The sequence below is a fragment of the Bos indicus genome, chromosome 7 (assembly GCF_029378745.1).
Source record: "Bos indicus isolate NIAB-ARS_2022 breed Sahiwal x Tharparkar chromosome 7, NIAB-ARS_B.indTharparkar_mat_pri_1.0, whole genome shotgun sequence".
Lineage (NCBI taxonomy): Eukaryota > Metazoa > Chordata > Mammalia > Artiodactyla > Bovidae > Bos > Bos indicus.
In genome coordinates this window covers 102,275,698-102,298,413 of record NC_091766.1, presented here as the reverse complement: position 1 = coordinate 102,298,413, position 22,716 = coordinate 102,275,698, and the positions used below count along the sequence as shown (strand labels likewise).

At 42.5% G+C, this 22,716-nt stretch overlaps 1 protein-coding gene across 2 annotated transcripts in view; it reads left to right on the top strand.

The window, feature by feature from the left end:
* The window catches only part of LOC109561150 (uncharacterized), a 126,288-nt gene that overhangs the window by 42,643 nt on the left and 60,929 nt on the right, over nt 1-22,716 (top strand). For both annotated transcript variants that reach the window (XM_070794103.1, XM_070794102.1), the window contains exons 6-8: nt 1,214-1,315; nt 11,409-11,519; nt 20,661-20,839. In XM_070794103.1, the coding sequence (XP_070650204.1) occupies nt 1,214-1,315; nt 11,409-11,519; nt 20,661-20,839 (392 nt within the window). The remainder of the gene's footprint in view (nt 1-1,213; nt 1,316-11,408; nt 11,520-20,660; nt 20,840-22,716) is intronic.

Here is a 22,716-nt window from a genome sequence, read left to right as displayed (position 1 = left end):
AAGTTGGTCTTAAATACAACCAAATAATATTTTGAAGTCTTTCATTGTGATTCTTCCTTGGATAACTTTGTCAGCATTTTAAAAGGGATTCTTCTGAGATCACATAAGCCCTTCAGATTTTTTATTTCGGTTTTGTACTCTAGCGTGATTCAGGCATGTATTTTTTTCTAAATAAAATGCAGGGTGTAAATATAGTATAAAGAAAACACATCTACCACGGCAACATCTCCTTTACGGAAAATGCCCTTCCAAAGAAGGAAGTCTTCCTGAGACGTGTTTTCTGCCTTGGAATCCTGCTCTTTCCTTGTCTCTGAAGAGTAATAGCCCAAAGAGTTCTTACCTGATAGATTTTATCTTTTAGGAATTCAGCTTGGGAAAATGCCCTTGGATAGTCTTGAGGTAGAAATTTAAAATGTCTTGAGGTAGAGGAAGATCAAGAGGGTCCAGGAGTGAGTTATAGTTATGAACTTATCAGCAAGCAGAAGTCTTGAGGAAGAAACACACCCACCCACACCCACACCCACACCCACTCATCCACACACACACACACACACACACACACACACTCACACCTATATTTACACCTACAGAAAAGACTGTATAAAGATAGCAGGAGGAAACAGGAGAAGACACATGGAAAAGCAGACTGGTAAACACCTGGACCACATTAATTTAAGATGATTAGACTAATGTAAAAAATTTTTTTTAATTTTTACTGTCAAGCTTCTGGAACTCTTCACTTTCAATGCAGCATAACCTTACCATTTCTGCAAGGCCCAGCTGCTTCCCTTGTTTCTGAGAAGCTCAGTTGCTCGGGATTTCCTGGGGTCCTTAAGACCTGACTATTATAGATGAAGATTCGCTTTTCTTATTTCCACGTGTATTAAAACCTTGTAGAACCGTCCCATGGTTCACAGCTCCGCGTGCCTGAAACCTGCAATGGTCAGCGGCCTCGAGAAGAAAGCCCTGCCCCTTCCTCACCACGTGACTCAGCTGACTTGTTTAGCGTCTATATGCCTCAGTTTTCACCTCTCCAAAAAAACATTAATCTTAGGTCAATGTGAAGATTAAATTAGATACTAGTTGTAAAGTACTTTGACTTTTATTAAGCCTGGTATATACTAAACCAGCAATAAATACCAGCTATATTTTCATTGCATTTGTAGTATCTAAAGATTAACTCAAAAGAATGTCCTTTCCGCTTCCTCTTCAGTTCGTGAGCGCACCGTGAAGCTTGTCAAAGGGACCGGCGATTACCCCTGGGGATTCCGTATTCAGTACTCCAAACCGATCGTGGTAACTGAAGTGGACGCTAGTAAGTTGTTTCACTACAGCAGTTGTTATTCAGACCAGGACAATTAGCTCAGGCCTCACGCAATATACTAAGTACCCTCCAATACTGAAGTCTTGTAAAACACACATATACACTAGAAGTAGTTTGTAAATCTCAAGTCTATCAAAAACTCATAAAGATTGGCAAGTGCTGACATCATGATCAATTGTTTTTTAGAATACTATGCTTCCCTGCTGAAGTGGACACCTCTGGTAATTATTGGGCCTCCCCATTAAAGAAGAACCCTGCCTGTACCTACAAAACCAGGGCTCAAGCTCTGCAGACAAAAAGGGTCTTGAGTAGGCAGCTGCCAATTTATTACTATTTAATAGTTTCTAGGAGGAGTTCCATTCCTCATAGATTATTTCCTTTATGGCTTCTCAGATTTATTTCCTAACAAACAAATTAGGAATTAGTAGATACCTAATGAAAGATAGATCTTTTTCTCCCTAATCCAGAACATGAGAATAATTTAAGATATAAAGATAAGATAAATATACCCATACCCAGCATGCTGCATTGTTGCTATTGCTCAGTCGCTCAGTCGTGTCCGACTCTTTGCAACCCTAGGACCGCAGCACTCCAGGCCTCCCTGCCCATCACCAACTCCCAGAGTTTACCCAAACTCAAGTCCATCAAGTTGGTGATGCCGTCCAACCATCTCATCCTCTGTCGTCCCCTTCTCCTCCCATCTTCAATCTTTCCCAGCATCAGGGGCTTTCTAATGAGTCAGTTCTTCATATCAGGTGGCCAAAGTATCGGAGTTTCAGCTTCAGCATCAGTCCTTCCAATGAATATTCAGGACTGATCTCCTTTAGGATGGACTGGTTGGATCTCCTTGCAGTCCAAGGGACTCTCGAGAGTCCCTTCTCCAACACCACAGTTCAAAAGCATCAATTCTTTGGCACTCAGCCTTCTTTATGATCCAGCTGTCACATCCATACATGACTACTGGAAAAACCATAGCCTTGACTGGACGGACCTTTGTTGGCAAAGTGCTACATTAAAGGAGGCCAAATGGAGTTATTACAGAAGGGGGCCCAGGGCTACTAGGGTTTTCTGAATTACATTATAGTCCTCATCTGGACTGGGAGTTTTCCAAGATCAGAAACAGTATCATATCCATTATTTTAATCTGCAATACTTGGGGCAGTGTCCCAAAGGTAACAGAGCTGATGCTCCCAAAATGCCTGTGGAGGGAGCACAAACTCCCTAAGTGTGTGCCCGCCAGGGCAGGGTGGACAGTCAGGGAGGGATGCATATCGTCCGCGAGGACTGCAGCCCTTTCTGATCTGCCCTGCAGCCCAATCCTGTCTCTGATTTCATTAAAATCCCACCCCTATACCTGATTCAAATGTACTTAAATTTTTACCTTTTCCTCCTTTCCTCCTTCTCTAAAAAGATAATCCTTTTACCTTCTCGTGACTTATAAAAGTTTTGTTAAGCATAGGAACAGATGTAGAATTCTTTAAGGTAATAGAGGAAATTCCTTTTTCTCAGTTCCTATAGTCTGAGAGGTAGACACCAATGCAGAAGTAGATGTGCAAAAGATTAGAGGAAAGCACTGTGGCAGACAAGTGTAAGTAGGGCCTTTAGACCACAGTGTGGGTCTGGCACCTACGAAAGGACAGGGAGAAGGAAGCAGAATTGTGTAGGAAGAAGTCAAACTGCACTGTCGTTCTGAGAAATTCCGAGATGACCCAGAAAAACCATCCACTAGATCAGTCTCTCTTTGGCCAGAAAGAGGCTGACTCCAGTACCTGCTCCAGATCCAGTCACAGGCTGGAAGCAGTGACTTACCGGGGAGAATGTAGCCTTAGTAGAAGGCAGGATGCCCAGAAAGTGTGGCAGTTGAAGCCTGCCTTGCCTGCCCGCTGAGTCACTTCAGTCGTGTCTGACTCTTTGCAACCTCATGGACTGTAGCCCGCCAGGCTCCTCTGTCCATGGGGATTCTCCAGGCAAGAACACTGGAGTGGTTTGCTGTGCCCTCCTCCAGGGGATCTTTCCCACCAGGGATCGAACCCATGTCTCTTGTGTCTCCTGCATTGGCAGGTGGGTTCTTTACCTCTAGCGCCACCTGGGGAGCCCCAGCTTGCACTCGGAAACAATCCTCATGGCAGCTTCTCTAGAAGCTGTGTCTAGGTAGTGTGGATCTAAGAATCTATGTAGAGTATGAAGTATAAAGCTTTCAGGAAGGAAAAACATGGCACATTGAAAGAAATAATTCTCATAAAGGTGTGCTGAATATTACTTTGAAAATAACAAAATACAGAAAGAAATTAAGAAACACCTAAATTAACAGCAGGAAAAATGGGAGCAGTTTGTAAATTTTAAACATGTCAGTTCTTCCTTAAATTCATCCATAGATACAATCCCAAGTAAAATTCTAGAAGAGTATCTCTTTTGTTTTTCTTCATAAAAATGTTTCAATTAGATCCTAAAATATTTATAGAAAAGCAAAAGGCCATGTTATTAACTTTGATGTGAATAAATTTCAATTAAAGTTTAATCAGCTAATCAAATACAGGTTACTATCAAGCAGGTCATTCTCAGAATAACTGGATAAGGCAGGAAGTTTACCCAGATGTTGGTGGCAGTTGGGGGCAGTCAGTGGACCACAGACAAGTGAGGAGAGAGTAGAAGGGGAATATGGCTGTGGCCACAGAACTCAGATGACAAAACATAAACATTGCAAATTTTGTCCAAGGACACCCTTACTCTGCCTCTTAGCGCTCTTCAAATTAGCAAGAACAAGAAACAATTGTGGCTGTAATTATCTCTGTATAGACAAAGACAGTTCACTATTTTTCTTTTAATTTTAATTGGAGGATAATTATTTTACAATAATGTGGTTGTTTTTGCCATACGTTGACATGAATCAGCCATGGATGTACGTGTGTTCCCCATCCTGAACCCCTCTCCCACCTCCCTCCCCATCCCATCCCTCAGGGTCATCCCAGTGCACCAGCCCTGAGCACCCTGTCTCATGCATCAGACCTGGACTGGCGATCTATTTCACATATGATAATATACATGTTTCAGTGCTGTCTCTCATATCATTCCCCCACATCGCCCTCTCCCACAGAGTCCAAAAGATTGTTCTATACATCTGTGTCTCTTTTGCTGTCTCGCATACAGTTATCGTTACCATCTTTCTAAATTCCATATATATCCATTAGTATACTGTATTGGTGTTTTTCTTTCTGACTTACTTTGCTCTGTATAATAAGCTCCAGCTTCATCCACCTCATTAGAACTGATTCAAATGCATTCTTTTTAATAGCTGAGTAATATTCCACTGTGTATATGTAACACAGCTTTCTTATCCATTCATCTGCCAATGGACATCTAGGTTGCTTCCATGTCCTGGCTATTATAAACAGTGCTGCGATGAACATTGGGGTACACGTGTCTCTTTCCCTTCTGGTTTCCTTAGTGTGTATGCCCAGCAGTGCGATTGCTGGATCATAAGGCAGTTCTATTTCCAGTTTTTTAAGGAATCTCCACACTGTTCTCCATAGTGGCTGTACTAGTTTGCATTCCCACCAACAGTGTAAGAGGGTTCCCTTTTCTCCACACCCTTTCCAGCATTTATTGTTTGTAGATTTTTGGATAGCAGCCATTCTGACTGGTGTGAGATGGTACCTCGTTATGGTTTTGATTTGCATTTCTCTGATAATGAGTGATGTTGAGCATCTTTTCATGTGTTTGTTAGCCATCTGTATGTATTCTTTGGAGAAATGTCTATTTAGTTCTTTGGCCCATTTTTTGATTGGGTCATTTATTTTTCTGGAGTTGAGCTGTAGGAGTTGCTTGCATATTTTTGAGATTAATTCTTTGTCAGTTGCTTCATTTGCTATTGTTTTCTTCCATTCTGAAGACAGTTCACTTTTTATCATCAAGGGGCTTCAGTATTTTTAAAGGACATCTGGCTTTAAGAAAATGCATGTTCGTTTACGGGGAAGGTATTCACGGATATTGGTCCCTTCCGGCTTCACTTACTTCCTTCCCCCTTCCTCCTCGCCCTGCTTTCTCTCTCTTCTGTTCTCTTTCACTTCTCCCTGCTCGCCTCTTTCTAGCTCTGACTTTGCAAGATTAGTGTTAAACAAAGAAATAATTCATAAGAAAGATAAAAATTACTCCCCTTTAAAACTCAAATAGATCTGACTTGGTAAGTTTAGCAAATTTTTGCAAACTATCAAAAACCTCGACATACTTTTCATGCCTGCCTTTCTAGATAAAATAAGTAAATGCCATCTAATAAAAGGTTATGATTTTTCTAATGTCTGATACCTTTATAACTGTCCAGGTGAGACAGTTAACCATATCTAATCCATTCAGATGTGAAACAAATCAAAATATTTGCATTGTAAGTGATGTGATATTCAGGAGGACCTGAGGTTTTGAAAGAGGAAAACTGAAGCATCTCTACTGTAGCAAAAATGCTCCAACAATACACAGTTAACCTAGGATTTTATTCAACATCAGAAAGTACTTCCCTGGCAGGGATTCATGTATGCTGAGTCTACTTCTCTTTTTTTTTAAATGCATTCCTCAGTGCTGAATAGCAACCTCTGAAATCCATTGTCTAGTCAAATCTACTAAATGAAGGGTTGAGGGACTTTAAAATTACACATATTTCCAGCATTTCAGAGAATCTCATTCACACCACAAAACATTGTTCTGCATGCAATAGAGAAACTTAATTACACACTGACGATAAAAAAGATACAGCATGAAGACCTGTAGGTGGGATAGAAATGATTATCCATAAGTACACAGAAAGGGAGCTTGCTTGTAGCTTACATAACTAATTGCCCACACCCAGCTGGCACTTGCATGAACATTTTCTATGAAGGCCCAAATGTTTGTGAGATCTGTTGTCATAAACAAAAGAAACAGATGTTCCAACTCTGATACCAAGCAAAGTTGAAAAGGAAATGATACATTTAGGGATGGGCAGACCACATACGAAATTATGGACAGGCCCATCTTTCGGGAAGCTCTAGAGTTTAAAATGCTACTGTTATAGTAAAAATTTTTTAAATGAAAAGGACAAACCCCTTTTTTAATTATAAGTTTTCAGACTCTACATTATATGTAAATATGCATAAAAGGATGAAGTAGCTCAGCATTTAACTCTTTATAATCAATACAGAACTATGTCGTCAAGTACCCTATCGGGGAAACCAACTTAGAAAAGTGTGGGCTTGTTTTCTTAACACTTTGATCCTTCCTGTCCAATGTAGGATACTTCCATTCTGCTCCCAAGAGCAGCCTCAAGTAGGGCAACTGTCTGTGTGGTATATTAGAGTCACCTTGAAACACCTCCCTCCTCCAAGAGATCATCATGCCTCAAACTGTCACCATAATTAGTAGATAAAGGGAAAATTTGTAAGTTGCATTCAAATTAGTGGAACACAGTCAATACCCTCTATAATTAAAGCTGAAAGCTATCACATAAGCTATCAGGAAGAGTAACACTACAGAAGTAATTCCTCTACAAACAAGAATAATTTTCACTCATAATGCAAAGATAAATAACACAGTTTTTAAATGAGCAAAGGATTTGAGTAGATCTTTCTCCAAAGAAGATAAACAAATAGCCAAATAAGCACATAAAAAAATACTCCACATCAGTAGTCATCAAGGAAAACAAATGAAAACCACAACAAAATACCATCCCATACCCACTAGGATGGCTATATGTAAAAAATATCAAATATTGGCAAGAAAGTGGAGAAGCTGAGAACACTTATACAATGGTGATAAGAATGTGAAATGGTATAGCCACCTTGAAAAACAGTCTGATCATTCCTCCTACGTTAAATAAACAGAGTCACTACTTCATCCAGGAATTTCACTCCTAGGTGTATATCTCAGGTGATGAGACACATGCTCACACACACACACAAAATTGTACTCAAATTTTCATAGCAGTGTTATTCATCATAAAAATGGAAAACAATGCAAATTACCATCCATTGATGAATGGATAAACAAACTGTGCTATATTCTTACCATAAAATATTTATTCAGCAATTGAAAAAATGTAGTGCTTGCTACCATGTGGATGGGTCTGGAAAATAGCTTGCTGAGTGAAGGACACTAAACACAAAAGACCACATATTATATTATTTCACTTATATAAACTGTTCACAACAGGCAAGTCCACAGAGACAGAAAATAGGTTAGTCGTTGCCTAGAGCTGAGAGATTAGGGGTGACGGAGAATGGCTGCTCTTGGTTACTTGGTTTTTTTTCGGGGCAACAGAAATATTCTAAAATTATATTGTGATGATAGTTTCACAACTCTGTGAATAGACTAAAAAGCATTTAATTATACACTTTAAATGGGTAAAATGATATGGTATGTGAATTTTGATTCAATCAAAGTGTTGAAAAAAACAAAGTATGTCCATACTGATGGATTCCTTAGGTCCAATATTGTTTTTAAAGTGAAGTTTACTTGGAAGAGAAGATCTGTTACCAAACAATCATACTTTTGATTTCATAGTAGTTTATCACTTCATCTAATCAATCATTTAGCATATGATTCAGTACAAATAGCTCAAACATTTGTCTTTCACTTCTATCACACTCCTTAAAACTCTTTAGCTATAATTCGCTTTTCCTAATCCAGAATCTGCCTGCAGTGCAGGAGACCGGGGTTCAGTCCTTGGGTCGGGAAGATCCCCTGGAGAAGGAAATGGCAACCCATTGCAGTATTCTTGTCTGAAGAATCCCATGGACACAGGAGCCTGGTGGGCTGCAGTCCATGGGATGGCAAAGAGTCGGGCACAACTGAGCGACTAACACTTGTGACTTCACTAATCCAGCTTTAGTCACATTTCTTCCATCCTTGTTCGTCTTGACCTTGTGAATAGACAAGGATTTAGAACCATACTATTATTATGGTTACTTTTGTGGTGTCACCATAGCACTGTTGACCATTTTCTCCATCTTGAAATCTTTCCTTTGCCTTCACCAATCTTTTCCAATAAATTTTTATTGGACTATAGCTGCTTTACAATGTTGTGTTAGTTTCTGCTGTACAGCAAAGTGAAGCAGCTGTACATATACCTACATCCCCTCTTTTTCATTTCCTTCCCATGTAGGTCACCACCGATCACTGAGTAGAGTTCCCTGTGCTATACATAAGGTTCTCATTAGTCACCTACTTTATACTTAGTACCAGCAGGGTGTATATGTCGATCCCAATCTCCCAATTCATCCTACCCCCCATCCCCCTTCGTGGCATCCATACGCTTGTTCTCTGCACCTTCACTGATCTTATACTCTTGCCTGCACACTCCCTAGGACCTCTCTGCCTTTTCTTTATGTTCCTCTTTAGCTGCCCATTTCCTCTCTCTCCTTAAAGGGAATTATGATTATTTTTCAAGATCTTATTCTCAGTGCTCTGTATTTCTCTCCTTACATTTTTCCCTTTCATTCTAAATTCCGAATCCATTTCTCAGGCCAACTTCATATCCTAGATCTCAAAGATCTTTTATATCTGGCCCAATGAACATTTTCAATGTTTTCTCTTCCTTGGTTATCTCAGTATACTTAGTCAATGTTTTTAATGCCCCAACCATGTGCAAGAGATTATACTAGCCATGGGAAATGCCTAAATCAATAAATAAGAAATTTTACTTGCTCATGAGATGCTTACGGTCTAAGAGGGATGGAAAGGCATCTGGCCCTACTCATGCAAATGAGTGCCTTGAGGTAATTTAGGTCCTATGGCAGCATTTTATACCTTCTATTCATTTCTAGTTCCTGTTTCCAGATTCTGTATTGATTCTTATAATAATATCTTTGCTGTAAAGCTTAACTTAATCCCTCCTTATTCTAAATTAATCTTCTGAAAACCATCGTGTATCTATTTTTCTGCTCACAAACTTCCAGTGGCTCTCTTGTTTAAGGACCACCAAGCACAAATTTGTCATCTTCACATTCAAGACACTTTATATACTGGCTGTCTTTTCATCCTTATCTTCCAGGCTCACTGTATCCATCCACAGCATCTGCTCCAGTGGATCTGAATCACCACCTTTTGGCACGTGTTTAAGACATTCTGCTTGTGTACCTTTGCTCAGAAGATTTTCTTTCTTGGCTGGCTTGCTGATTCAAGTTATGATATTAATGGTTTAAGACAATAAAAGATCATTAGTCACTCAGGCTGATAGTCTCATGTGGAAGTTCCTGGTTGGAAGATGGCTTTTGTCCTGCATAATGTTTTGAGATCCAGGTTTATTTTTTCTTTAGTGTCTCACACCATAGGACCTTGAAGTCAGGAAGATGGGTGGAGAACATGGAGCGTGGCCCTTGGGATGTTTTTATGAGCCACACCTAAAAGTAGTATACATGGCTTCTCTCCAACTCCAAGGTCTGAAACTCAATTATATTGCCTCCAAAACTGCAAAAAAGTCAGAGAAAAGCTTTCCATATATGAGCCCAGATGGAAAAGGAACTGGGTCTGTGAACACCAAGCAGTCTTTGTCACCCTGCCTTCCCCATTACTCCCCACTATGGAGAATCTATTCATCAAGGTCAGACCAAATTCCACCTCTCTGGAAAGCATTTCTTAACCACTCCAAATGGGAGTAAGAATTCTCTTTTCTGAAGTTTTACAATGCCTATTATATTCATGTTTTTTATACTTGCCATTCAAATATTATAGCATTTCTTTTTGATTATGCATGTGTTTTCTTCTCCAATGGAATTTTAAGCTCCTTCAAGGTATAATTTTTAGGTTTTTCATTCATTTAATATGTATTTATTGGATAAGTACTGTATAAAGATATAATATTTAGTAGCATATGAAGTAAAAAATTGATAAGAAATTGCTTCTGGATCTATATCATCATTCTGGAATTTGACTCAGAAGGCATTGCTTTAATCAAGTCCTTTAGGACAGTGGAAGAAATCTTTTCAAATGATCATACCATGAGATGTCAATTCATCACAAGGATGATATTATGTAAATAAATAGATATATGAAATATTACTCTTCACTTAGCCTTCCTACATTGATTGACCATTGCCTATTCACGCAGAAAAGATCTTCCCTACTATACTAAACAGACTTAAACAACTACACTCATTATTAAAAATATCCAAAACCATGTGAGCTCACTAACTGAGTCACACTTCAAGATTAAAAGTATTTGAGGAGGTTTATGACATCCTATATATGACAGCCTAATATTGTTGTATAATTATTCTGCAAGACCATAAACACGCACCCAGCACTAGGATCTAAGCAAGAGAAAATGGGTTTAAACTGAAATGAAAAAGAAAAAACAGATTTAAACTGCTGCAGAAAGACTCTTGGTCAAATACATAGGAGATCTTACTTAAAATGAATTAACTCTGAAATGATTTATTACACCCTTTTTGACTCCTAGAGAATATTAGGTATGTTACAGTAAACGTGGATGCCTAAAAACCAAGGGGTAAACTAAACAGCCTCTGGAGAGATCCTCCCTACCTTCCAAAAGTTAAATCTTAACGTTTGAGGCTATTTTTGGCTTCCTTTCTGAGATGGCTCGGAAAGGAGCCTACACCATGAAAAGGAAAAGCAGCTCTTTATCTCTTTTTTCTCTGACTACTTCAAGATCTGTTTTTGCCACCACTTCATAAGTATTTCAATTACTTGTTCCCTCAACAATCCTGCAGAGAAGCTCTGCCCCTATCCCCCTTTTTACAGATGAAGATATTGAGGTTAAGTGATTTTCTCAGGGTTACAAAGAGACCTAGCAGCAATGAAGGAATGAGAACTAGCAGTTCAACCTGCCGGTGGATGAATAGATTGAGTTTCTGAGCAGCCTGGCTATTATGTTGCAAAGAGGCCACACAGACGCCTGGGTGGACGTGTAAAGACACTATGCACTAGAAATGAAAGGAGGCTGCGAGGACAGGCTTTTCCTTCTTATTAATGACACCGGCGATTGTCTAGAGTTGGAAAGAAAGGCCCGATAGAGAAAGAGCCTTTTAAAAAGAGGCCAGGCAGCGGGGGCACTCAGTTTGGGACCCCTCCTCAATGAAACCCTCGTTGTCCCTACTTGCAGACAGCGCCGCCGAGGAAGCCGGGCTCCAGGTCGGGGACGTGGTGCTGGCCGTCAACGGCACGGAGGTCACCAGTGTGGAGCACGCAGAAGCCGTGCACCTTGCAAGGAAAGGTAGGTGGTCTGCAGGGTCCAGGGTGACTCTGATGAGGCAGCAATCTAAAACACAGCAGGGAATACCAACATGAGGAGGAGGAAACCCGCAGAATGGGCACGACTTCACTTCTCTCCTGAGACTACCATTACTGCCTTGTCATCAACATGATCTCTCAGAGAAGCTGAATCACGTGTCTGTCCCATGTTCCTTCCATATTGATGGAGAGCCACAAAGGTGAAATCAGCAAATGGGAGCGAGAAAAATGTGCTCTGTTTATTACCGATATATCTTCTTAAACTCCTTGCCATGAAAAATACCACTGCCAGAATTCATTTACTGGGTCTCTTTTTTTCTTCCTTTTCTTCTTTTCTGTAATTCCATCAGTTTTTAGAATTAAAAAGCCTCAGGGTTTTCATGTTATAAAAGAGAGAGAAGGAAATAAAGAAATTATAAACCTAAAGCTCTGACAGGTTCTACTTGAGGCCTGCCTTTAAAGCAATCTGACACAGATGCACCCACCAAGAGAGCAATAGTAACACAAACCCTTCACCCCTGTACCCACTCACCTTAAACTTTTGGGAAAGGTTAATACCATCTTCGTCTCTGCAAAACAAGTTACTTTCTTGAGCACCGTTTTACAAACCCTCATCTCCCCAGAGACCTAAAAATATACAGGTGATAACTGCTGTGTTCCATCATGAGATTATTCGGTGAGGTGTCCTATTCCCAGCTTCCCAAAGGCAGCGTGTGTACCTCTGTGGCCCCGAAGTATACTATCAGGCCATGAGGTATTAAAATGTGTGCATTTGGAACAGGACACGTGTGCTAGAAGTATAACTTATCGCTGAGCAATAACTATCTCTTGACATACATTTCTCATGATGCCATCATGCTTGGGGGTAAGCGACAGCAACAGACTTCACTAGTGCAGACCAGCACCAGAAAATCGCCACCCAATGCTGCGTCCAGACAAGCACGCTGAAGCTTTTGGGGTAGAATTTAGCTTAAAGTGTTTGGCTGTCTGTCGAGTACTTGCTGCACCAGGAATCCAAGGACACTGTCGACATGTGCAGCAACTCCTTCCGAGTCCTGCGCATCTCCATCCTTGTTCGGCACACAGGAGGAGCTGGGGCAACGTGGCAGTGATTATACTAATGAGTTGACGGGCTCTCATTCAGTAAGGGAGGCGTACTAATCCTCGCTGCTGCATCTAGCTGTTTCCACGGTTCTTTCTCACAAATCAATTTTCCAATTTTTGAGTTAAATAAAACTGAACTATAGTAATATTTCCGCTCTTAGTACTTCTTCTATTTTTCCCCAAGAAGCTTAATGTTCTTTATACCTCTGAAGCATTCAGCCTCAGTTAATGGAAGACAGAAAACATCTCTAAAATTTGAATGGGGTTTTGGGGGCTCTCTAAAAGTTGATGGATTAACATAGATACTGGGGAAAGAGCATTGAGCTGTCCTGGGCAGTTAGTGGTAGGCTGGTTTTACCCGCTCTTATGAGCTGAGTTCCACCACTCCTTGCTTGCCAGCGTGGACTTCTATCCTAAGACCCTGACCCTAGGGAACCTCAGTGTGTCTTTGCCAGTCCTTCTCACATCCAACAGTGGAGATGCCTTGGAAGCAGAAAGGTGAATTCGAGATCTGAGATGCTAAAGTGAGAACAGTGTAAGTCTTTTAGGGAAAGGAGATCATTTGGAGGGCTAGGAATCATAGCCAATAGCAAAAGAGACCTGAAGACACATAGGGAATGGCTGAGGGACCACCTCATAGTGTTCCTCTCCCCATGTGGCCCTCGGGGGCCATTTCCCCACCCTGCTCCACTGAAAGCCTGATGGATGGAGCACCCATTGTGGGCAGTCAGTGCGGCCCTTGAGACCGAGCTTGATTAGGAAGCTGATCATTCCGTCCTCAGGCGTAATCTTCTGCACATCTCTAAGGCTACCAGCTTTTAATGGAGAAATAATACAAATTTAAAAGATGCAAATAAAATGAAGAGAAAAAAAGGAAGAACAAAGCTTTAAAAATAAAGACTACTTTGAACACTGGATAATAAATTTAAAAACTAGATAAACAACATTGTTCAAAAGCATTTAAAGAGCCAACATTAGTGCAAGAATAAACAGAAAATCTGTGTAGACTATTATAAAATATTTATAGAATAAGATAAGAGACCACCTCTCCTTTCCCCCATTACCATCCCCACTCCATGCCCCACTCAGAAGCCCAGGATACCACTTTTATAACTATCCAACTTTCAAAGAACAAATAATCCCTATTCTATAGAGTTTTTTCCAGAAAATAAGTAAGAGTGAATGCGTGTCAGCTCATTTTATGAATCTACTAAAACTTTGATTCCAGAACTAGAATAGCATAGTATGAAAAACAAAATCATATGTTAATTTTATTTATGAGTGTATAGATACACAAATCCTAAGGGGAAAAAATAGTAAATGCCTGAATCAAACTATTTATTAAAATTATACATAATACATCATAATCAAGTAGGATATGTATGTGTCTTAGTCACTCAATCCTGTCCGACTCTCTGTGATCCCATGGACTATAGCCTGTCATGCTCCTGCAGCCGTGGAATTCTCCAGGCAAGAGTACTCCAGGTAGTAATGGCAAAGGAAAGGAAAAAACAGCATTACCGAGAGGAAGTGGGGCTATGAGAAGGATACACATGACCATGAAACTAAAAAAAAGAAGAAGACAAAGGGGAAGAAATAACAGGAATAATTTAATTTTTATATAGTACTTTACAAGTTCAATTTTCTTAGCAAGCCCTATAAATTGGTCAAGTATTTTTGGAGTATATGGAATCTGAAACAAGCTTTTGGAGGTTCTCTTTGGGAGAGGAAGTCACCAACTTGTCCAAAGAAAGTAAGAATTGTGAAACAAATCACTGAGCTTTTTGTTATGTTCATATGAAACACAGAGGTCTTGAAATATATACTTACCAGGTGCCTATTAACAGTGTGTTTAAAAACTTAATGTTTACACTTGACTCTTGTGTCTGTCTGTATAAGCTTCTTAAAAGTCTATCTGGTATCTTTTTGATTGCTATATATCTCTGCACAGTTTCACTCCCAAGTATGTGAAACTTTGGTAAAATCCTATCATATTACTGATTGCTACATTGCTGGTTTAGATACAGAAACATCAAGTAACTTTTCTCAGGACCTTAAATCCAAAATCTAACTGTATGCCAGACTCACCTGAGACACTCTTAAATACAGAATTCATGGTGGTGGCCTGCATGTTTGTAATTTTAATCAGGTCTCCCCGGCATTTCTTTCACAGCCAGCCCAGCATCCGTATACAGCATCTTAGAAGCATGGCCAAAATCTTAAAGACGTAGATTAAATACCTATTGTGTTAGCTTCTGGTGCAGGTGTTATCATATCTTCCTAGCCCAGCATCAGAAAGAGGATCCACTGTATGTTATAAGGTCAATTTTTCAGTAGTTCCATTGAAATAATAATTCCATTCAATAAGAATAGACTAACATCGGAAAGAGATGGGAATACCAGAGCACCTGACCTGCCTCTTGAGAAACCTATATGCAGGTCAGGAAGCAACAGTTAGGACTGGACATGGAACAACAGACTGGTTCCAAATAGGACAAGGTGTACATCAAGGCTGTATATTGTCACCCTGCTTATTTAACTTATATGCACAGTACATCATGAGAAACGCTGGGCTGGAAAAAGCACAAGCTGGAATCAGGATTGCTGGGAGAAATATCAATAACCTCAGATATGCAGATGACACCACCCTTATGGCAGAAAGTGAAGAGGAACTCAAAAGCTTCCTGATGAAAGTGAAAGAGGAGAGTGAAAAAGTTGGCTTAAAGCTCAACATTCAGAAAACTAAGATCATGGCATCTGGTCCCATCAGTTCCTGGGAAATAGATGGGGAAACAGTGGAAGCAGTGTCAGACTTTATTTTTGGGGCTCCAAAATCACTACAGATGGTGACTGCAGCCATGAAATTAAAAGATGCTTACTCCTTGGAAGGAAAGTTATGACCAACCTACATAGTATATTCAAAAGCGGAGACATTACTTTGCCAACAAAGGTCCGCTTAGTCAAGGCTATGGCTTTTCCAGTGGTCATGTATGGATGTGAGAGTTGGACTGTGAAGAAAGCTGAGTGCCAAAGAATTGATGCTTTTGAACTGTGGTATTGGAGAAGACCCTTGAGAGTCCCTTGGACTGCAAGGAGATCCAACCAGTCCATTCTGAAGGAGATCAGTCGTGGGTGTTCCTTGGAAGGAATGATGCTAAAGCGGAAACTCCAATACTTTGGCCACCTCATGTGAATAGTTGACTCATTGGAAAAGACTCTGATGCTAGGAGGGGTTGGGGGCAGGAAGAGAAGGGGACGACAGAGGATGAGATGGCTGGATGGCATCACCAACTTGATGTACATGAGTTTGAGAGAACTCCGGGAGTTGGTGATGGACAAGGAGGCCTGGCGTACTGCAATTCATGGGGTCGCAAAGAGTTGGACACTACTGAACGACTGAACTGAACTGAACTGAACATGTTAGTTTATGTTATATATTATAAAATAGGGAATAATAAAAGTAATCAAATAGCAATTCTATTTAGAAATACTTATCACACACACCGCAGTTTGATCGATGGGAATACCAAAGCCAGAGATTTAAGAAAGCATTCAGTATCACACTGGGAATGACAAGAGCTCCATGGGAATTTTTCTTACATTAGGTCCCTCTTACTTTCTGGTTTGGGCTTTTATAGGGCTTGGTTCCTTAGTCAAATGCAGGATTTAATCATCAAAATGCTGATTGAAAAGTGAAAAGTGCAAACTGAAAAGTGCTGAAAAGAAACAGAGGAAGGGAAAAACACCGATGCTTAGTTGACCTGGAAGTCCTTCGGATGCACGAGGGCTCCTCTGTGTCCTGACAGCAGGCTGGACTCAAAGCGGGCACGGAAGAGCTGGAGCTGGGACCTGCGGGGTGAAGGCAGTGCCAGCCCCCTGCGCCTGCCCTCGGGGACCTGGCTTGTCTTGCACGTCGCTGCTCCACGCCTGCGCGGGTGGTGGGGCTTGTCTGACAGCAGAGGTGTGGCTCCGACGCCGTTTAAGAATGGTGGCATAAGGAGAAGACAGTGATCTGAGGAGGAAGTGTGAATTAGAAAAAGAAACCCTTTTTCTCACTCCTGTAGCTGCAAATAACCTCACCCACGACTCCTTACTTCCAAAACCCTCTAGGCCAAAGTGCTAGGGAAGGAGAGTTTTCTGGAGAGCACTTTCTTTTTCAGGACGTCGTCACCAAAGAGCTGAATGTGCTGAAGGCAAGGATTTTCAAACTTTCGCATCTCAGGAAACAAAGCGTTCTCTTCCCGCTTTCACCTCCCTCCCGACACCCTTCCTCCCGCTCACACTCAAAAAGCGGGAAGGATTTCTGGGGTGTCCAGTGGAGGAAGGTGAGGGCTGTGTGTTCCATTTCACCAGGGCGGGACGGACCTAGAGAAAGAAGTAATTGGCCGGTGGGGAGAGGTGGGGCGGGGAGGGGGGTGGATAGATTGCAGCATCTGCCCCTGCATCGATCGCTGGGGCTGATCCGGCTGGCCTGGCCAGTGTCCCCTCCTCTCTCACGTGTGTGTCCCTCCTGGAGCCGCGCGCTTGTCGAAGAGGAGGACCGTCCCCGATAGGCAGGATCAGTCTCCGCATCAAGGGTGTATGAGTGGCTGCGGGCCCCTGCTGCTGCTGCTGCTGCTAAGTCACTTCAGTCATGTCTGTCTCTTAGCGACCCCATGGACTGTAGCCCACCAGGCTCCTCTGTCCCTGGGATTCTCCAGACAAGAATAATGCAGTGGGTTGCCATTTCCTTCTCCAATGCATGAAAGTGAAAAGTGAAAGGGAAGTCCTTCAGTCGTGTCCGACTCTTAGGGACCCTATGGACTGCAGCCTACCAGGCTCCTCCGTCCATGGGATTCTCCAGGCAAGAACAGTGGAGTGGGTTGCATGCCCTCTGCAAGGGGATCTTCCCAATCCAGGGATTGAACCCAGGTGTTCCGCATTGCAGGTGGATTCTTTACCATCTGAGCCAGCAGGGAAGCCCAAGAATACTGGAGTGGGTTGCCATGTCCTTCTCCAGTGCGCCACTGCTAGAATCTCCAAACAAGCTCTCAAGCAGTAATGGCAGGGGTGAGGAGGGGGGTGGAACTCATGATTCTGTTGTTGCAAAGTACTGGGGGTGAAAATGAACACATCCAGGGGAAATGAAATCAGAGTCAAGGAAAGGCAGAAGCGTGCTGGTTGCTGACAGACTGTGCTCATGAACAGAGCCTCTCAGCAGCCGAGACTTTGTCAGGACTCGCCACTTCAACTGTGGTCCAGCTTTATCAGAGGGCTTCTGACAAATCCGGAATCCCAGGCCTCATCCCAGGCCTACCGAATGGGGATATGCACTTAAGAAACCCACTGGGTGACTTGTGTGTGCACTTAGCTTCAGAAGCTCTGAACTCGGACACTGACATGTTTCAGGCATCCAGTAAATTAATAAAGAAATAATAGCAGAACCAGAAGTGTTTAATTCTTTGTACTGAACATTTTTTTACTTTTGCAAGAATACTGGAATGGGTTGCCATTTCCTCCTCCAGAAATGCTCTTCAAGGGGATCCAGCCAGTCCATCCTAAAGGAAATCGATCCTGAATATTCATTGGAAGGACTGATGCTGAAGCTGAAACTCCAATACTTTGGCCACCTGATGCAAAGAACTGACTCACTGGAAAAGACCCGGATGCTGGGAAAGATGGAAGGTGGGAGGAGAAGGGGACAACAGAGGATGAGATGGTTGGATGGCATCACTGACTCAATGGACATGAGTTTGAGCAAGCTCCGGGAGATGGTGATGGACAGGGAGGCCTGGCATGCTGCAGTCCACATGGTTGCAAAGTGTCGGACACAACTTAGCGACTGAACAACAAACCTAATATTTAATTATTTTAACATACACATTAAAATGACTGTGTATGAATAATCAAATGTGAAGATAACATCAAAAGTCTAATGTCTCTGTAAATGTCAGGTCCAGGTCCTCCTGGCCCAGTATGGACCTGCAAAGAGTATAACATCACCACCACCTAACAGCTGTTTGGAACTCAGTAACTCCCCAAACATCAGACGCATGTCCTAACTGTGAACATGAAATACTTTGCTTCTAATATAATGACACCATGGTGCGGCAGGACCATCTGTAGCCCTGCCCCAGAGAGAATTTTCTGGTGCACCAAGTTATGTTTTGGGCCAGCTGAAACTCAAGTTTAGCTTGATTGGTATCAGAGAAACCCATATGCAGTCTTTGTAAGCAAGAGGAAAATGACCTCAAGGGGCGGCCCGCTGTGGCAGCACATAAATAAGTTGGCAGATGTATCAGCTATGCATATTAGTCCAGGAGTACAGTTCTTTGGGGACTAGAGTCCAAAGACAAAGACATTTGTGGGTTGCTGGTCAATCTGGAGCATTTCTTCTAATTTTTCTGGATGTGTTTTTGACAGGAGCTTAAGGGCAGTTCAATAAATTAAAATGTATTTACATGGCAATGAAGAATTTTCTTGACACGCAGAGTTATTTAATTACCAAGGTGCTTTGCGTGCTGCTAAAGTTAAGACTGTGTCAGCCTTTCTGGGACAGATCTTTATTTTCAGGGCCATGTGGCTCAGCCAGGAATGATCCCCTGGGTTGGAGCTTGTCATTTATATAAGAGGAGTCTCCTCACTGACCCCCATTTCCATAGACAGCTCTAAACAGATCAGTAATCTCAATGTCAGACATCATGATGAAGTCAGCGCTGCCAAGGCCAAATGTCCCCCTTCAGGGATGTGGCCTCCATCTCAGAGGAATTGTAAATGAAGTCATACCCCATTTGCAGTCTTCAAAGCATGTCAGGGTTGCTGTCTATCTGAGTGACATTCAGAGAATTTTCTTGCGGCATCAAGAGGTAGGCGTATGATGAAAGTCTGTGTTCATGCTGGCAGCATCGAAGCACAGTTGGTAGACACTGACCTCATGTTATCAGGGACAGGGACAATTTTTCTCAAGCTCTTCACCAAACCAGTTCCATAGAAAAGGGGACTTGAAGTCCAAGCACTCTAAGAAGCAAGGAGTAAGAAAGACAGTCTAAGAAGGACACTCTAAGAAAGTCAGGCACTGAAAGCTCTGAGTCCAATCCTCGGTACTAATCCAGGTTGGCAAGAAGATAGGGTAAAAGACATGTATGCTTCAAGCCTCCTAGACTTCCGGTCAAGTTCAAAGGTAAGTAATTGATTTTGATCAGAGACGACATTGGCAACATACATTGGCAGTGGTTCAGACCCTCCCTTTAGCTAACACAGATCAAAGAAGCTAATCATCCTGAATAAAAGTGAGATGGAAAAGCCAAATATCACCCATCATCCTTCTCTGGATGTAAATCAAAATACATTCAATACTTAGCTTGCTGTTGTTACAGACAGAATGAGCAGACCCAAGTCATCCATAATCAGACCCAACTAGGCCATGTGATTGAAGAAGAAGAATTCTGTCTTAGAACCAGGTAACCCAGATCTCACATTTGATTCAACCCTTAAAGGAAATCAGCCCTGGGTGTTCATTGGAAGGACTGATGTTGAAGCTGAAACTCCAATACTTTGGCCACCTGATGTGAAGAGCTGACTCACTGGAAAAGACCCTGATGCTAGGAAAGATTGAGGGCAGGAGGAGAAGGGGATGACAGAGGATGAGATGGTTGGGTGGCATCGCAGACTCAGTGGACATGAGTTTAGGTGGACTCTGGGAGTTGGTGATGGACAGGGACGCCTGGCATACTGTGGTCCATGGGGTCACAAAGAATCAGACACGACTGAGTGGCTGAACTGAACTTATGAGCTCTAGGTTCTCAGAGAAGTCACTGGGCCTCCCCAGTTTTCATTCTCCTATTTGACCTGAGAGTTTCATTACTGGAGAACTCTTGGATCCATTCCAGTGGTAGAATTCTATTTCATTGATTCCATTTACGGAAACTACAATCTCTTTTTCATCCATTCCTTCTGGAAAGCAAGAGTCCTTGCAGTTGGTTTAAGATTTGAAGCCGAGTGAGCTGTCTATCATTCACCTATCTCACACTCACCCCTCCAGGTCCAGACCTCTTGACTCTGGTGGTGGGATCCGACATCAGCCGCTGTCCCAACACCCCCCGGCCCGCCTGCCGCGGCTACCTGCATAAGAGGACGCACTCCGGGTTCATGAAGGGCTGGAGGAAGCGGTGGTTTGTGCTGAAGAATGACGGTTGCCTCCAGTATTACAGACACAAGAAGGTGAACTAAGGGGAAGGTGGAGGGCTGGAGCGCGTAAGAACATGCAACTCTGGGGTGTGCGGTGGGTGCATTAGCAAAGGATTGTCTTGTCAGGTCCTGCGCATGGTGAACGATTCTAGAAACAGGGCTCTCTCCTGTGACTTCTAAAGAACTTTTCCTTCTCCAGAGGTTCAGAGGAGTGTAATTTATTTTCTCTGCAGCTGCATAAATCAAGGCTGGCATGAGTTTCTATCTCATTTATTCCTATTCTCAGACGCTCTGTGAAAACTCTCTTATCAAAGTCAAGAAAATAAGAGCCAAACCATATACCTAGTGCCCTAGAGAAATCAAGGCCGACTAAGGCAAAGCACAGCTAACACCTCGCTGGCCCGCGTGTGCGGGCACTGTTTCCTAGGTAACAGGGGCTGGTGTCGGCCAGGCTTCTGAAGCAGAGGACCTGAGAATATACTTCATCTCCTCACCTAGGGTCCCGTAGAGCAGCGATTTCTGACCGTAGGTAAAGGTTGAAAGCTTCTGGGGAATGTTCTCAAAATATGAGCTCTGGTCCTCCCCATGTTTCAGCCAAGTGTGAGGTGGGGCCTGGGCCTGTGGGTCTGGGAAAGGGACTTGGGGTGACTTTAGCCCACAGTGCAAACAACCAACCAGCAGGCCGTGTCCTGTGGGCAAAGGGTTTTCTCTGCCCTATGCAATACAACACCAGGGCTTCTCTGGGCGCTCAGTCAGTAGAGAATCTGCCTGTGGTGCAGGAAACCCAGGTTCGATCCCTGGGCTGGGGAGATCCCCTGGAGAAGGAAATGGCAGCCCACTCCAATATTCTTGCCTGGAGAATCCCGTGGACAGAGGAGCCTGGCGGGCTACACACGGGGTCACAAGAATTGGACACAACTTAGCAACTAAACCACCACCACCATGCAATAGTCCATGCAATTCCCTGGTGGCTCAGTGGTAAAGAATCCACCTGCCAGTGCAGGAGACGCAGAAAATGCAGCTTGGATTCCTGGGTTAGGGAGATCCCCTAGAGAAGGAAATGGCAACCCACTCCAGTATTGTTGCCTGGGAAATCCCATAGACTGAGGAGCCTGGTGGGCTACCATCCACGGGATCACAAGAGTTGGACACGACTTAGTGACTAAACAACAGCAACATGTAATGTGGTTTAATTTTTTTTTAAATCACACACAAGCATCATATATTTCAGAGATTTTGCACAGAAATTCCAATGTCCAATTAAAAGTCTCCAGCTGAGTAGTGGCTGCCTCCTCCAGAGAGGCAGACAGCTGCCCAGTCCAAGAGAGGGCCCACTGCTTCCTATGTCCTCTGCCCTACTGGCTTCTCTCCAAAAATTGTATTGCCCTAGTTTCTTAATTTTAAGGGTTTTGGGCGTATTTTATATATTTTAACAAAGACATTAATTCCTCTCCGTAATAAGGAATATCTATATATCTATCTGTGTGCTTAGTCACTCAGTCATATCCAACTCTTCGCAACCCCACAGACTGTAGCCGACCAGGCTCCTGTGTCCATGGGATTTTCCCAGGCAAGAATACTGGAGTGGGTTGCCATTTCCTTCTCAATAGATCTATCTATATGTATATAAAGAAATCAATACATTTAAAAAAATAGGGAGTGACTTTGCATGTGGAATCATTGTGAATACTTCTTATTTCTAGACTGTGGATCACTTATTTGTGACACAGACCAGGAGGTGTCTGCCTTTCAAGGCAATGTGAGCCAATCAGCTACTTTGCAAAAACCCTGTCTCCCTCCAGTGCAGGAAAATCAGATTCTCTGTAATCAGGGTGAGAAGCCTTGCTTTCTGTATTCTGAGTATGAAAGGGGAGCAGACCAGAAGGTTCCAACCTGGGTATGCTTCAGAA